The 14,381-nt window shown below is 38.2% G+C and overlaps 1 protein-coding gene across 1 annotated transcript in view; it reads right to left on the bottom strand.

Annotated features, from left to right (window-relative positions):
* LOC109921380 (aminopeptidase O (putative)) overlaps nt 1–14,381 on the bottom strand; it is a 185,230-nt gene that overhangs the window by 61,867 nt on the left and 108,982 nt on the right. The window contains exon 6 of the mRNA XM_048593426.1: nt 6,524–6,713. Within this exon, the coding sequence (XP_048449383.1) occupies nt 6,524–6,713 (190 nt within the window). The remainder of the gene's footprint in view (nt 1–6,523; nt 6,714–14,381) is intronic.

Raw genomic sequence — 14,381 nt, forward strand, 5'->3', positions numbered from 1 at the left:
TAATTCCATCAACTACATAGGGACGTGATTCTTTTCTCTTACTGAAGGTGCTTATTGCCTGACCATTGTTTTACTTACAACTCATCAGCACAAGCCATTTCTTCTGTACACAGGCATGGACCACATGTCATTCAAAGAAGTGAAAAAGAAAGCTGAAAGAATTTAAATTATCAGAGATCAGCACCATTTCTAATCTTGTGATGGAGAGAAGATTAATGACAAACGTGCTGAAAATGACTGGATTTGAGACACTATATTAAGCAACTCTTGCAGTTCTCCGGACTGACAAGATAGGTCTCAACAAAACAAAAACTAGTTTGCAGCAAAATGTACTTTTCCATACTATACCAGGTGTTACTGTAATTATTATTAGTAGCATATTAATTGTGTTCATTGTATGCACATATAACTGATCATAGTGCTTTATTATTATCTCATTCATACATCTCCAGGTCTAATTTTTGATCAGAAAAAAACCTTTGAAAGCTTGGGACACTTCATGAAATTTAGCAAGAAATTTGTTTGTATAGATTTACAATATTAAACTAAATTGTAAATTTATCGGTAATATTCAATACTAAAACAAAACTTACAAGTGCCTAACTAACAGCAAGACAGTGCAGATTTGTTGGAGCTTGATGATGTTTGACAAATTTATTGGACTACTTTGTGGTTAATGCTGATATATTGAATAATGGAATCTCAGTAAAAATAATTTAGATTTTACCATGTTTCGATATAGTACTGCACAGGAGATTTAAATACAAGGTCAGACAACCCAAATTAAGGGAATAGATCAGAAACAATTCAGAGGCGGCAAGACTATGTGGATGGAATAAGGAATTAATGAGGCGGTACAGCAATTGTTCCAACAGCTATTATTATTAACATCATGCAAAACTGATAGTAAAATGGGGCAGAAACGAAACCACCCTGGCTTAGTGAAGATACAATCTTGGAGCAAAAACTGCAAATATCAGGAAACAAGTGGACCATATACAGACCTTAATTGTGGGAAATAGTGATGAATCGAAGGGCAATGAGCAGTCTAAGGTGCATGGTAGCACAATACCTAACATAAAAAACAGGATCTAGGAAATGGTGAATAGTTTCAAAATTTTCAAACCAAGGTAGGACTTACACAGTAAATGGTAATGTCCTGAGGTGTGTTGAGGAACAGAGGGACCTAGGAGTATACGTACATAGTTCGTTGAAAGTGGCGTCACAGGTAGACGGGATGGTGAAGAATGCACTTAGCACGCAGGCCTTCATCAGTCAAGGCATTGAGTATAGGAGTTGGAATGTTGTGTTACTGTTTTTGTAAGTCACTGGTGAGGCCGCACTGGAGTATGTATACAGTTTTGGTCACCCTGTTATAGGAAAGACATAGTTAAGCTGGAAAGTGTGCTAAGAAAATTTACGAGGATGTAGCCAGGATTAGTAGGCCTGAGTTATAGGGAGAGGTTGGCCAGGATAGGAATTTATTCTTTGGACCATAGGAGAATGAGGGGTGACCTTATTGAGGGGCATAGATAGGATGAATGCATATAGTCATTTTCCCAAGGATGGGGAATTGAAAACTAGAGGGCATAGGTTTAAGGTGAGAGGGGAAAGATTTAAGAAGGGCCTGAGGGGCAACTTCTTCACGCAGAGAGTGGTGTGTATATGGAACGGGCTGAAGAGAAAGTGGTTGAGGCAGGTACAATAGCAACATTTAAAAAAACATTTGGATAAGTACATAGATGGGAAGAGTTTAGAGGGACATGGACCAAATGTGGGCAATTGGAACTAGCTGAGCGGGCGGCATGGTCAGCACGGACCAGCTTGGGCCAAAGGGCCTGTTTCCATGCTGTATTACTTTATGACTCTATTAGCCAAAGTGCAACAAAACAGACGTATGGGTTACCAAGCCATAGGAACCAAACACCAGTTCTCCAGGGAACAACAGAATCACACAGAGCACAAATTTAGCAACATCTGCAATACTGGCATAATTCGGACCACTGTACTACACTGCAGGCATGATCAAACATTCAGAAGTTTTTCAAAGAAATTGTGAACTCCAAATCTTCTGACTTTGGAAAGGGTGCAGAAAAGGTTAGGTATGTAAACTAAAATTAAGAAAGATAAGAATGGGTGCACTGGAGAGAATTGAGTTCACGAAAGATCACAAAGGTCAAAAGATAAATCTTAATCAATTATTCAACATAACCACAAACTCTGTAAACGAGACACAATCAAGCTCAGAAATGGCTGGGTGAACATAGTTGAGATTTAATTACTGCATACAGATAGCAGTGAATACTTGGAATAGACCGGCAGAAGGACAGCAGAGTTGGATAGTGTTCGCAGATTTACGACAAAGGTTTACAAAATTTATGACATTTGGAGAAATTATTGATTGAGGGATATGAAAGATTGAGTATACCATGCATCAAACACAAAGACCCTGATATTCTTATGTAATAAAGATGTATAAATAATATGCCTATTTCTGTTATCTTACATAAGTAAATTACAATTGGGAACAAAATGATGCAGCAGATTTTATCACACAAGCAAGTTTCATGACAAAAAAGGACTTAAATCAGAAATGACAAATGTATAAGAATGGTGTGTACAAAATTCAGAGCAGCAAGTTGAATACAGTACATTTCTTGTTGGACCAAAATATGAATAGATGCCTTATTTCATTTTAGAATGATTTATATTCTCTGTCTATCCCTCAGTACTTATTTTATAATATCTAACTGTTTTCTAAGAAATAGCATTTACAATTTATTTTCCTGGTGAAAGCCCAAAATGCTGAAAAGTCTTGATTTTATGTATTAAATAGCGAAATTTAGAAAATGTATATTCTAAATCTTGCAGCATTTTATTTTGTCATTTCAAGCAAATCCCACTGACGTATTGATCTTTTACATTCCTGACTAATCACCACCCCTTGACATTCCATGGTGTTACCATCAATTGAATCCCCCACTATCAATAACCTTGAGGTTACCAATGACCAGAAACTTGAATGGACTTGTAACATAAAGACAGTGACTTCAAGAGCAGGTCAGAGGCTAGGAATGTTGCAGCGAGTAACTCACCTCCTGACTCCCCAAAGCCTGACCACCATCTATAAGTCAGGAGTGTGATGGAATATTCCCCACTTGCCTGGATGAGTGCAGCCCCAACAACACTCAAGAAGCTTGACACCATCCATGACAAAGCAGCCCGCTTGATTGGCACCACATCCACACGCATCCACTCCCTCCACCACTGACACTCAGTGGCAGCAGTGTGTTCTACCTACAAGATGCACCTAAGACAGCACCTTCCAAACCTACTCAGAGATAGCAAGAACTGCTGATGCTGGAAGTCAGAGACAACACAGTATGGAACTGGAGGAACACAGCAGGCCAGGCAGCATCAGAGGAGCAGGAAAGTTGACATTTCGGGTCAGGATCCTTCTTCTGATGCTGCCTGGCCTGCTATGTTCCTCCAGCTCCATACTGTGTCACCTTCTAAACCTACAACCACTTTCATCTAGAAGGACAACATCAGCAGATATATGGGAACACCACCATCGGCAAGTTCCCCTCCAAGTCACCCACTATCCTGACTTGGAAATATATCGCCGTTCCTTCACTGTCGCTGGGTCAAAATCCTGGAATTCCCTCCCTCAGGACACTGTGAGTTATTCTACAGCATTTAGACTGTAGCGGTTTAAGAAGGCAGCTCACTAACACCTTCTCAAGGACAACTGGGGCAGACAATAAATGATGGCCAGCCAGCGATGCCCAAATTCCACGTGCCAGTAAAAACAAATTACCCTAACAAAGACAGTTTAATAGACAAAGGAAAATGAAAATAATAGCATCAGCATACTACAAGGAACTGAGAAAGCACTTCGTTAGGGATTGAGGGCTACAAATAAATTGACCTGTGTAATCTGAATTCAAATATCATTAATATTAGTCTAAATATTAGTGCCACTTCTTCCACACAGCAATCAGTCTCAACATTGAAAAGTATTTTACATATATTCATTGTAGATTGTTTCAGGATAATGCCAGTTATTTTGGGGCTTCATTTTCTTGGAAGGACAGAGAAAACTGAAGTTGTTCTCCTTAAAGTGGAGAACTTGAAGGGAAGGTTTACTGGAGGTGTTCAAAATTGCGAAGCATTTTAGGATGTAAGTATGAAAAAACTTTGTAGTAGCAGAAGCATTGTTAAGCAAAGGATGTAGATTCATGGTAATTGGCAAATCTCCATGACCATTTCTGTTAGTGAAAAAGGTGCAATGAATGGGCAAATTCTTTTTGCCTACACTCAGGGCTTTATAACAAAATTCATGATAAAAGATTGGAAAGCGAAGATCCTCTTTAGGTGATGACTAATAAATCTTGGACTCTTTATGACTTAATACAGAATCTTATGGAGTTTTTACAGCACAGAAAAACACCCTTCAGCACTTTATGTCAGCATTTTTCCAGTGTCTATCTATTCTAATCCCATTTCCCAGCACTGTAGTCTAGTTTCAAACGTTCATCTGAATACTTCTGAAATGTCTCGAGGATTCCAGTCAATACCATTTTTAGGCAATGAATTCCAAATAAGTACCACTGTCTGGGTGAAAGAAAATTCCGCAAATCTCATTTAAACATTCTGCTCTGTACCTTAAAACTATGTCCCTGGTTATTGATCCCTCTACTAAGGGAAAAGGTTTCTCCTTATGTAGCCTATGACCCTCAGAATATAGTACACATCAATAGTCCCTGCTCAACCTTCTCTGCTCTAAGGGAAATAACCCCGGACTATCTACAAAACAGATGGGGAATATATTTACCCTTTAAGGTTGATAAGAATACCTTTTGTTCATATTATTATTACTTTTATGCATTGTTTACCTTCAGAATCACTGCCACACTGGCAAACACACAACCACACATCAAAGTATAAATAAAGCATTATGCTATTGGATTGACGACCGAGAGATAGACTCATTCTTGACAATGAACAATGCCCTAACGTTATCAGGAACAACAATACCTGATAAACTGAAGCAGTCAAAATTCATGTGCAACAAGATTCGGATAATATCCAGGTTTGGGCAAGTGACAAGTGGCAAGTGACTTTCATGCCACAAAAGGGCCAGGCAATGACCATCTCCTACAAGGGAGAATCTAACCATTGCCCCTTGATCCTCAGTGGCAATGTCATAACTGAATCCCTGACTATCATCATCCTGGGGATTAACATCCAGCAAACTGGATTAGTCATGTAAATACAGTCGCAATAACAGCAGGTCAGAGGTGAGGAATACTGCAGCAAGTAACTCATCTTCTGACTACCCAAAGTCTGCTCACCATCTAAAAGGCACAAGTCAGCAGTGCGATAGGATTCTCTCCATTTGCCTCAATGAGTGCAACTCTAACAACCCTCAAGAAGCTTGACATCATGGCGGACAAAGCAGCATGCTTGATTAACACCACATGCACAAATATCCACTCTTTTCACCACCGACACTCAGTAGCAGCAGTATGTACCATCTACAAGATGCACTGCAGTAATTCATCAAGGCTGCTTAAAAGAATCTTCCAAACCCATGACCAATACCATCTACAAGGACAAGGGCAGCTGATACATGAGAACACAACTCCTGCAAGTTCCCCTCCAGTCACTCACCCCTCTGACTTGGAAAGATATCACTGTTCCTTCTGTGATAACACAGTGATGGAAAATTTCTGAAGAAGTATCCCGACCCGAAATGTCAGTTTTCCTGCTCCTCTGATGCTGCCTGGCCTGCTATGTTCCTCCAGCTCCACACTGTGTTATCTCTGACTCCACCATCGGCAGTTCTTACTATCACTGTTCCTTCCGTGTCACTCGGTCAAAATATGGGAACTCCCTCCCTAATGGTATTCATAGATCATTGAATCCCTACAGTGTGGAAACAGGCCCTTCGGTCCAACAAGTCCACATTGACCCTCAGAGCATTCTACCCAGACCCATCCCCCTATAACCCACCTAATCTACAAATCCATGAACACTATGGGCAATTTGGTATGGCCAATCCACCTCGCTTGCACATCTTTCGACTGTGGGAGGAAACCAGAGCATCCGGAGGAAACCCACACAGACACCGAGAAAATGTGCAAACTCCACACAGACAATCACCCGAGGGTGGAATCGAACCCAGGTCCCTGGCGCTGTGAGGCTGCCGCGCTAACCACTGAGCTACCTATAGCAAATGGACTATAGTGGTTCAAGAAAGCAGCTCATCAGCATCCTCTCAAGGCAAACGACAAATGGGCAATAAATACTGGCCCCACCGGTGATGCCCACATCCCATGAATAAAAAGAATATATCAGAGAACTGCAATATATTCACCTGAAAGTCCACTCCACGGTCTTTCAACAAAAGAATTAATTTAAAATAAATTCTTACCACAACAATAGCAGCAAGCTCAATTTCAGACATACATACTAAGCACTGTACGTGAACCGACTAACACACAAAATAAAAAGTTACCTTTTGTGCCTTCGCCCAAAACACATCCTCTAAATAAGTGGCAAAACCTTCACTTATCCACTCTTCAGTCCAATCACGAGCACCAATGGCCAATCCAAACCAGGCATGAGCTATTTCATGGCACAGTCGTATTCCACAGAGATTATTTTTTCCAGACAATACAGACTGTGATAGGTAGATGATGTGTGGACTAATAAAAGAAGATTTTTAAAATGTTACTAACAGCATGTTACACAATCTTGAACTCTTCATTATATATAAAATGTACTATCCTTTCCTATGAAATATTCATGTTTTACTTCATAACATGGTCATGACTTACCCTCATCACCTAAGGACTGCATCAACTAAAGTTGTATCTCAAGATAGGTCTTTAATAAACTGAATTGGATAAGGGAAGGGTTGTCTGCTTTTCATTATTTTTATCAAAACAATAAAGTCGTTCCATTTGCATGTTCACCATTTGCAAATTTGTTTATTTGCGCAATACTTTCTATATACCTTTTTGCCAAATGTGAATCTAATCTTCACTTAGCTGGAGTTTTCCAGAAAACGTATATTCTATCATTTGTAAAAATCACAGATTGTGACATTCTCCAGGAATACATCTTCACAAACGGTTAGACATGATTGTATATAAAAGATCCTGTCCTCATCAACTGATGTTCATCCCTTCCCCAGTCTATCACTTCATGCAGAATATGCATTGAAACCTCATGATGTTTAGTTGGCATAAGGTATCCAATAAATCTCCTGCTCAGCAGTCACTTAAACGTAGAAAACCAAATTAAATCTGTTCCTATGCGACTATTAATGAGGATTGGTACATTTGTTAGTTTCGCGAACAGCAAGTTAATTGTCAATTACAGCAAATCACACAACAGACTACATTACACTTCCTTCAACTGCATCACCAAATTCATGTTTGGATGAAAGATTAGACTATTTCTTTCAACCAAGAGAATACCAGACCTGCTGCATACTTCCAACATTTTCTGTTTTTATTTTAGAATCCTAGCATCCACAGTATTTTGTTTGTGCATCACAGATTTCATACACATATTGGATTAGCCTTGATTACATCCTACATTTGCACAATGACTTTAAGAATGTAAAGCTAACAGCGTAGAATGATAACATGATCATTTTAAACTAGCTTTTGATTTAAAATAGAACAGTTTTAGTCAGCCTAATATATATGTGCAAACCATATATACATACCTTAACATAACTTTTAATGGATTCATTCAAGCTTTCTTTGTTCACTTTTACCTTGTGCAATAGGTACTAAGAAATGCAGTTCAGTTACCATTGACCAGAAACGCAACTGGACTAGCTACATAAATACAATGGATACAGCAGTAGGTCAGAGGCTAGGAATACTGCAGTGAGTACTCATCTCCTGACTCTCCAAAGCCTGTCTACCATCTACAAGGCACAAGTCAGGAGCATGATGGAATACTCCCCACTTTCCCGAATAAGTGCAGCTCCAACAACACTCAAGAAGATCGACACCAACCAGATGAATCAGCCACATGATTGACACCGCATTCACAGACATTCAGTAATTGTTTCCACCACTTACAGTCAGTAGCAGCAGTGTGTACCATCTAAAAGATGCAGTGCAGAAATCGAGCAAGGCTCCTTAGACAGCATCTTCCATCTAGCAGGACAGATATATGGGGACACCAGCACCTGCAAATTTCCCTCAAACCATTCACAATTTTGATTTGGAAATATGTCACCAATCCTTCAGTATCACTGGTTCAAAATCCTGGAACACTTTCTTTAAAAGCTTTGTGGGTCTACCTACAGCACACGGACTATGGCAGTTCAAGAAGACAGCTCACCGCTACCTTCTCTAGGGCAACTCGCAATACCGACATCCCATAACAGAATTCCAAAACTGTGATGAGTCTAATTAAATTAGAAATCTAGGCATACTGCACTTTATTCTGACAACACAAGGATGTTATGAACTCCACGGAGATCAAAATATTTAAAGCTAAATTTGAACTTCCAGTTAACAGTTGAAACAGTGGCAAGAAAGGATTTCACATTTTACAACTTTTATTGCTATAAATGACTAAAAAACATAACTGAACACATTTTTTTGTAGGCAATTGCACTTTAAACAATAGAGAAGAGATTCCACATTTAACTTATAGCATTACCAGAAAACTCAGTACTACAGTTATACATAGTTGGCTGTGAAGTGGACATTTCACCATACAGGAACCAATCAAGAATTATTCTTATCTCCTGATGAAATGCTTCTTTTTGACTTGGCCTTTTGGGTTACTTCTAATAGAACTGCCTTTCACTGTGAGGGTTACATTGTAGGTCCCTGCTTCGTGCTGAAAGCTAGGCAAATCTTCCAGCTTCCTTTATGTCCATATGAACTTGGTCTTTAAGACAAGTATGAACTCACACCCGCATTCTGCATGGTGAATTATAAGCGGCAGCATCTTCTTTGTTTAAGGTGCAGGCTTGGCTGCTTCTGTCTCTTGTTCTCTACCTTCCAGATGGCTGCAGACAAAGACAAACTGTTGTCTGTAATATCACTGTGCTTATCGGGAAACCTTTACCTCAACCATAAAAAAAACTGGCTTCCTTATTTTCTTTCCCTTGTAAACATATTAATACTTCTAACTGGAAACAAAACAAATTTGATCTGAACTCCCTTTCATTTTAGAAGTAAATAGAGAGTTTGTGGCACCACTGCTTACAACGCAATGTCTATAATACCTTTCTAGGATTTTAGGAGATTCGACATCTATTCATGGTATGCTCAGAGACTGTGCCCATTGTCTTCAAGAGTAAACATGCTGCACTTCTTCAAAGTAAAATAATCCCAAATCTTCCTTAATTTCCAACAATCAAATGAGCTGATTTTACTGCCATGAAGACTTCAGAACAGGTCATATGATTCATTTACCGTCAAGTTGAAGCTAAACTACTAAATGTAATAACCTTACAAATCAAAGGGTACAATCCTAAAACATAATCTTGTAAACCACATAATTATAACAAGGAGATCACCAAGGATGAAGATTACAACACATTTCTTTTTTCTAAATTTCATTATTCTGGATTTTAACAAAAATTCTAGTTGTAAGTGATACTTCAAATGCAAAGCTTTCTACACAAAGTAAATGATCAGACACATTCTTGATCATTTAAAAACAACACCTATTGATTTTTATTTTAAATGCAAGAGTCACTAGAAACTTTTAAGGACATTAAAGATTTGGGAATAATTTCAGTGCACAAGGATTATTCTCTTCAGAAATGGAACAGCCTATATTTCACTCAAAGTACTTGTCATGAGAATTTCACAGTGAAATTATTATTAAAAGGCAAATATTACAGGCAACATATGAAGTATATAAATGTTTCATCTTGAAAACACTTCAGCGAGCAGTTGCATTGATTAATCATTAAGCATTGATTCTAATAGAAAAATCAATTTAGCAACAACCATCCCTTCTGCAGATTTTTTGATTAGATAGTCTTTCAATTCTTTGCAAAAAGTTAAATGAAGCATATTCCAAGTAGTATTGGATAAATTAGGTATAGACTACAGGATTAGTAAGATTTTGGTAGTAAACAGTCATAACACAAAACTGTTCCATAAATTGCAAGAAAATATTTTCATTGTTCCTGTGTTTCATTAAACCAAAATATATGAAAAATGAGACTAAGTCACATAGCCTCTTAAACCTTCTTCCTCATTTAATAAAAACATAATGGAATTTCTAAATTAATTCCACCACATCCCTACATCCTCTGATTTTAGTGTCTTTATGGCCAAACATCTGCCTTCACTATACTCATTGATAGTCCACTGAATGAAAGAATTCCAAAGATCCCAATCATCTGAGCAAAGCTATTTCTCATCTCAGTCCAAAATCTCCAATCCCTTTATTCTGAGACAATTACCTTTAGATTTTAGAAACAGGTGCCCAGCATCTATCCTCTATGCATTCTGCGGTTGCCAATTAGACTACAACTAAACTTTTCATTCTACACTATTTCACGGAAAGATGATGGCTTACTGGTAACATCACTGTAGTACTGACACAGATTAACCTGCTTTAGGAATGGAGTCTAAATCCCACCATAGCAGCCAGTGGAATCTGAATTTAATTGTTAAGTGGTGGCCCATTTTAGACTGAGTTGAGAAGAAATGTCTTCACTACGAGGGTATTGAAGCTGGAATTCTCTGTCACAGAAGGTTGTGGAGGCAAAGTCACTGAATATAAACAAGAAGAAAAACATTTCTAAAGGCTACAGGTGTCAGAGGGTGGTAATATGGCATTGATAAACAGGATCAGGTACGATAATGGTGAATGGTGCAGCAGGCTCAAAAGCTGAACATCCTACACCTGCTACGCTCTAATTCAATGGCCCACTCACCTCAGAAATCAATGAAGCTTGGTTGCATCCCTTCTAAGGCAAGTGCATTCTTCCTTAGGTAAGGAGTACAAAACCAGTAAGACCATGCCAACTGCACAGTGTACAACATCTGATATAATTACCATAAGACCTCTTTATTGTTATATTTTAACCTCCCTTGCAATAGAGGCTAATATACTATGCATCTTCTGAATCGCTTGCTGTACCTACATGTCAACATACTGTGATTTATATACAAGGATTCCCTAAATCCTCTGCTACACAACATATGTTCGTTTCTAATCTTTTGACAAACATTATGCAAAATTGCTAATTTGACACATTCCTAAATTATACTCCATCTAACACAATCAAGGCCTGTCAATTATTCTGTCTATATTATTTGCAGCCTCATCACAGCCTCTTTGCACCTTACTTTTCCGCTTAGCATTGTATCATCAGCAAACTTGGATACAATAAACTAAGTGCTCCCTCATCTCAGTCACTGACACATTATAAGTCCAAGCTTGGATTCTTGCATTAGTCCAATGGTTACATGCTACTAACCTGAAAATGACCTCTTTTCTCACTGTTAACCAATTGCCAATTCATGCCAATCACTACTCCCATTACATCCAATCCCATAAACTCTAATTTTGAGTGACAACCACTTACGTGGAACTTTATGAAATGCCTTCTGAAAATCTGAATATATTACATTCATTGGTTCCACCAATTGACACAAACATCAGTTTGGTAAGGAATAGACACATTAGTATGTACATATACAGCATATGGATCATTACACTGCTAAAAATTAGAATCAACACTGTGGTAGGCTGTCAATATATTGATATATAGTTTATAATTATGCTGTTGTATTTGAAGGCAGTCTAATTCAAATAAAGTACAAATATACTATAGATGTTTATATTTTCAAGATCATAAAAATATTCAACTTTGTTCTATATTGACTCTCAGGTTATGAATTTTGAGGCACATGTACACAGAGCATTCCAGCTTACTTTATCTTTCCATAATAAATTAAGCCCTGACACAGATTCTAGATATTAGCACTTCTTCTCAAGCCTTGGGGGTAAGAATATGTAGGGTTAAAGATTTGCTGAGAATGGTATCACAGGCATTGATAGCATATTGTTTAGTATTCAAATATTGAAAAGTCAAATTTATGACATAAAGCAATGAGAGCACTGTGTCATTATTTAGAATTTACAAGGCAACAATCTTTGTTAACATTTGACTGTATATCAAAGCGATTCCTTGTGCAGTGAAATACATGATTCGTATAATAATTTTTACTGTGTGTCTCCTAATTATTGGTTCACTCATGTCATTGCAAGGTACACTGAACTAAACGTTCACGTACAGGAAGAAGCATTTCAGTTAGAAATATGCCATCCATTCAGAATCAAATGAAGTACAGACTGACCTTGGGTACATAGCTATGATGTCAAAAGTGTTATGCAAAGAAACTCAGTCAAATAAAAGTTTAACCTGGACTATTTAGCCCATGACTCAGGTGGCATGCCCAGGTCAAGAGACCATAGCCACAGGAATCCAACAAGTAAATAGGATTCTAGTTATGTAAAATGTTACACATGCATACTCTGTACAAACAGACTAGGGTAAATGTTCAAAATAATGGTACATGACAACAACAGCATCATACCTACCCTAAGAACATTTTCGCGCTACTTATTGTATGGGATTTCTATCACGTACTTAAGCTGCCCTCATTCACTAATCAAAAATCTGCACTAGTAAAAAGATTATTTTTCAAAACTTGTATTATTTTTAAATAAATGTGACAGAAATAAATTAAAAATAAAAATCAATCCATTCAGTCTTTCTGAGCATGGTTCAGATTTGTATACTCATGCCAACATATATAGGATAGCACAATAATAATCTCTTTTCTCTGAAGAATTTAAGCCGTGGTCCCAGAAAACAAGAAGTAAGAAATAAGAAAAGGAGTAGGCTATGTGGTCCCTCAAAATTGCTCTGATATTCATAGTTGAACTATTACATCAACTCAACTTACCCTCAGCCCACCATCACTCCAGTCCCCATTCCATTTCTTGATTACTTTAATACCCAAAAATCCATTATTAAATATACTCATTGTCTTAATGCCCTTAACCCTCCTGAGTAATGAATTTTAAAGATTCATAAACTCTAAATGAAGAAATTTCATATTGCCATTTTAAATAGTTGATCCTTTATCCTATGTCAATGACCCCCTTACCCTAGCCAGGAGAAACAGCCCCTCCGCATCCAGCCTGTCATGCCGTCAAAGAATTTTGCATGTTTCAAAATGATCAGCTCTCATTCTGCCCGGCAACATAGAAACTTGACTATGTATGTCCTGGCTACAAAACATAGAATAAATCCAACCCTTCCAATTACACCCAATCAATACTCTCAATCATCAGCAAAGTTACGGAAGGAGTCTTCGTCAGTGTTATCAATCAGCATTTGCGCAGTAACAATCTGCTCAATGACACTCAGTTCAAGTTCCACTAGGCCATTCAGCACCTGACCTCATTACAGCCTTAGGCCAAACTTAGACAAAACATGAGGTGACCATGATTACCCTCAACATCCAAGCAGTATTTAACCTAGTATGGCATTGAAGGAGCCTTCACAAAATTGGAGTCAATGGGGAAAAACTTGCTTCCAATTTGAGGCATATCTTGTACAAAGGAAGATGTTTGTGGTTGTTGGAGGGAAATAACCACAATATCAGGACATCTGTGGAAATTCCTCAGTGTAGTGTTCTGGGTCCAACCTTCTTCAGCTGTTTCAATGACCTTCCCTCCATCACAAGATGAGATGTGGGGATGTTCAACACTCCACAGGTACTGAAGAAGACAATTTCCTTAAATGATAAGACAACATCCATGTTTGGGCTGATAAGTGGCAAGCAACATTCATGATATAAAAGTGCAGGCAATTACCATCTCCAACAATAGAAAATTTAACAATATCCACTTGAAGTTCAATGGCATTGCCAACACTGACTTCTCCACCATCAACATTCTGGAAGTTACCACTGAACAGAAATTGAACTGGACTCACCACATAAATACTGTGACGATAAGACGAGGTTTAGAGGCTAATAATTCTGATCAAAGTAACATACCTCCTGACTCTCCAGTACCTGTCAATCATCTACAAGGTACAAGACAGGAGTCTGATAAAATACTCTCCAGTGCCTCGATGAGTAAGGCTGCAAAAACACTGAAGAATATTGGACCATACTGGACAAAATAACCTGCTTGATTGGCACCTATCCAACCACTTTCAACATTCAATGCCTTCACCACAGAGCTCAGTGGAAGGAGCATGTACCATCTAGAGGATACACTATACCAGTTCACCAAAGTTCCTTCAACAGCACCATCCAAATCTGCAACTGCTACAACCTGGAAAGACAAGG

Source organism: Rhincodon typus, chromosome 3 (assembly GCF_021869965.1).
Source record: "Rhincodon typus isolate 14 chromosome 3, sRhiTyp1.1, whole genome shotgun sequence".
Lineage (NCBI taxonomy): Eukaryota > Metazoa > Chordata > Chondrichthyes > Orectolobiformes > Rhincodontidae > Rhincodon > Rhincodon typus.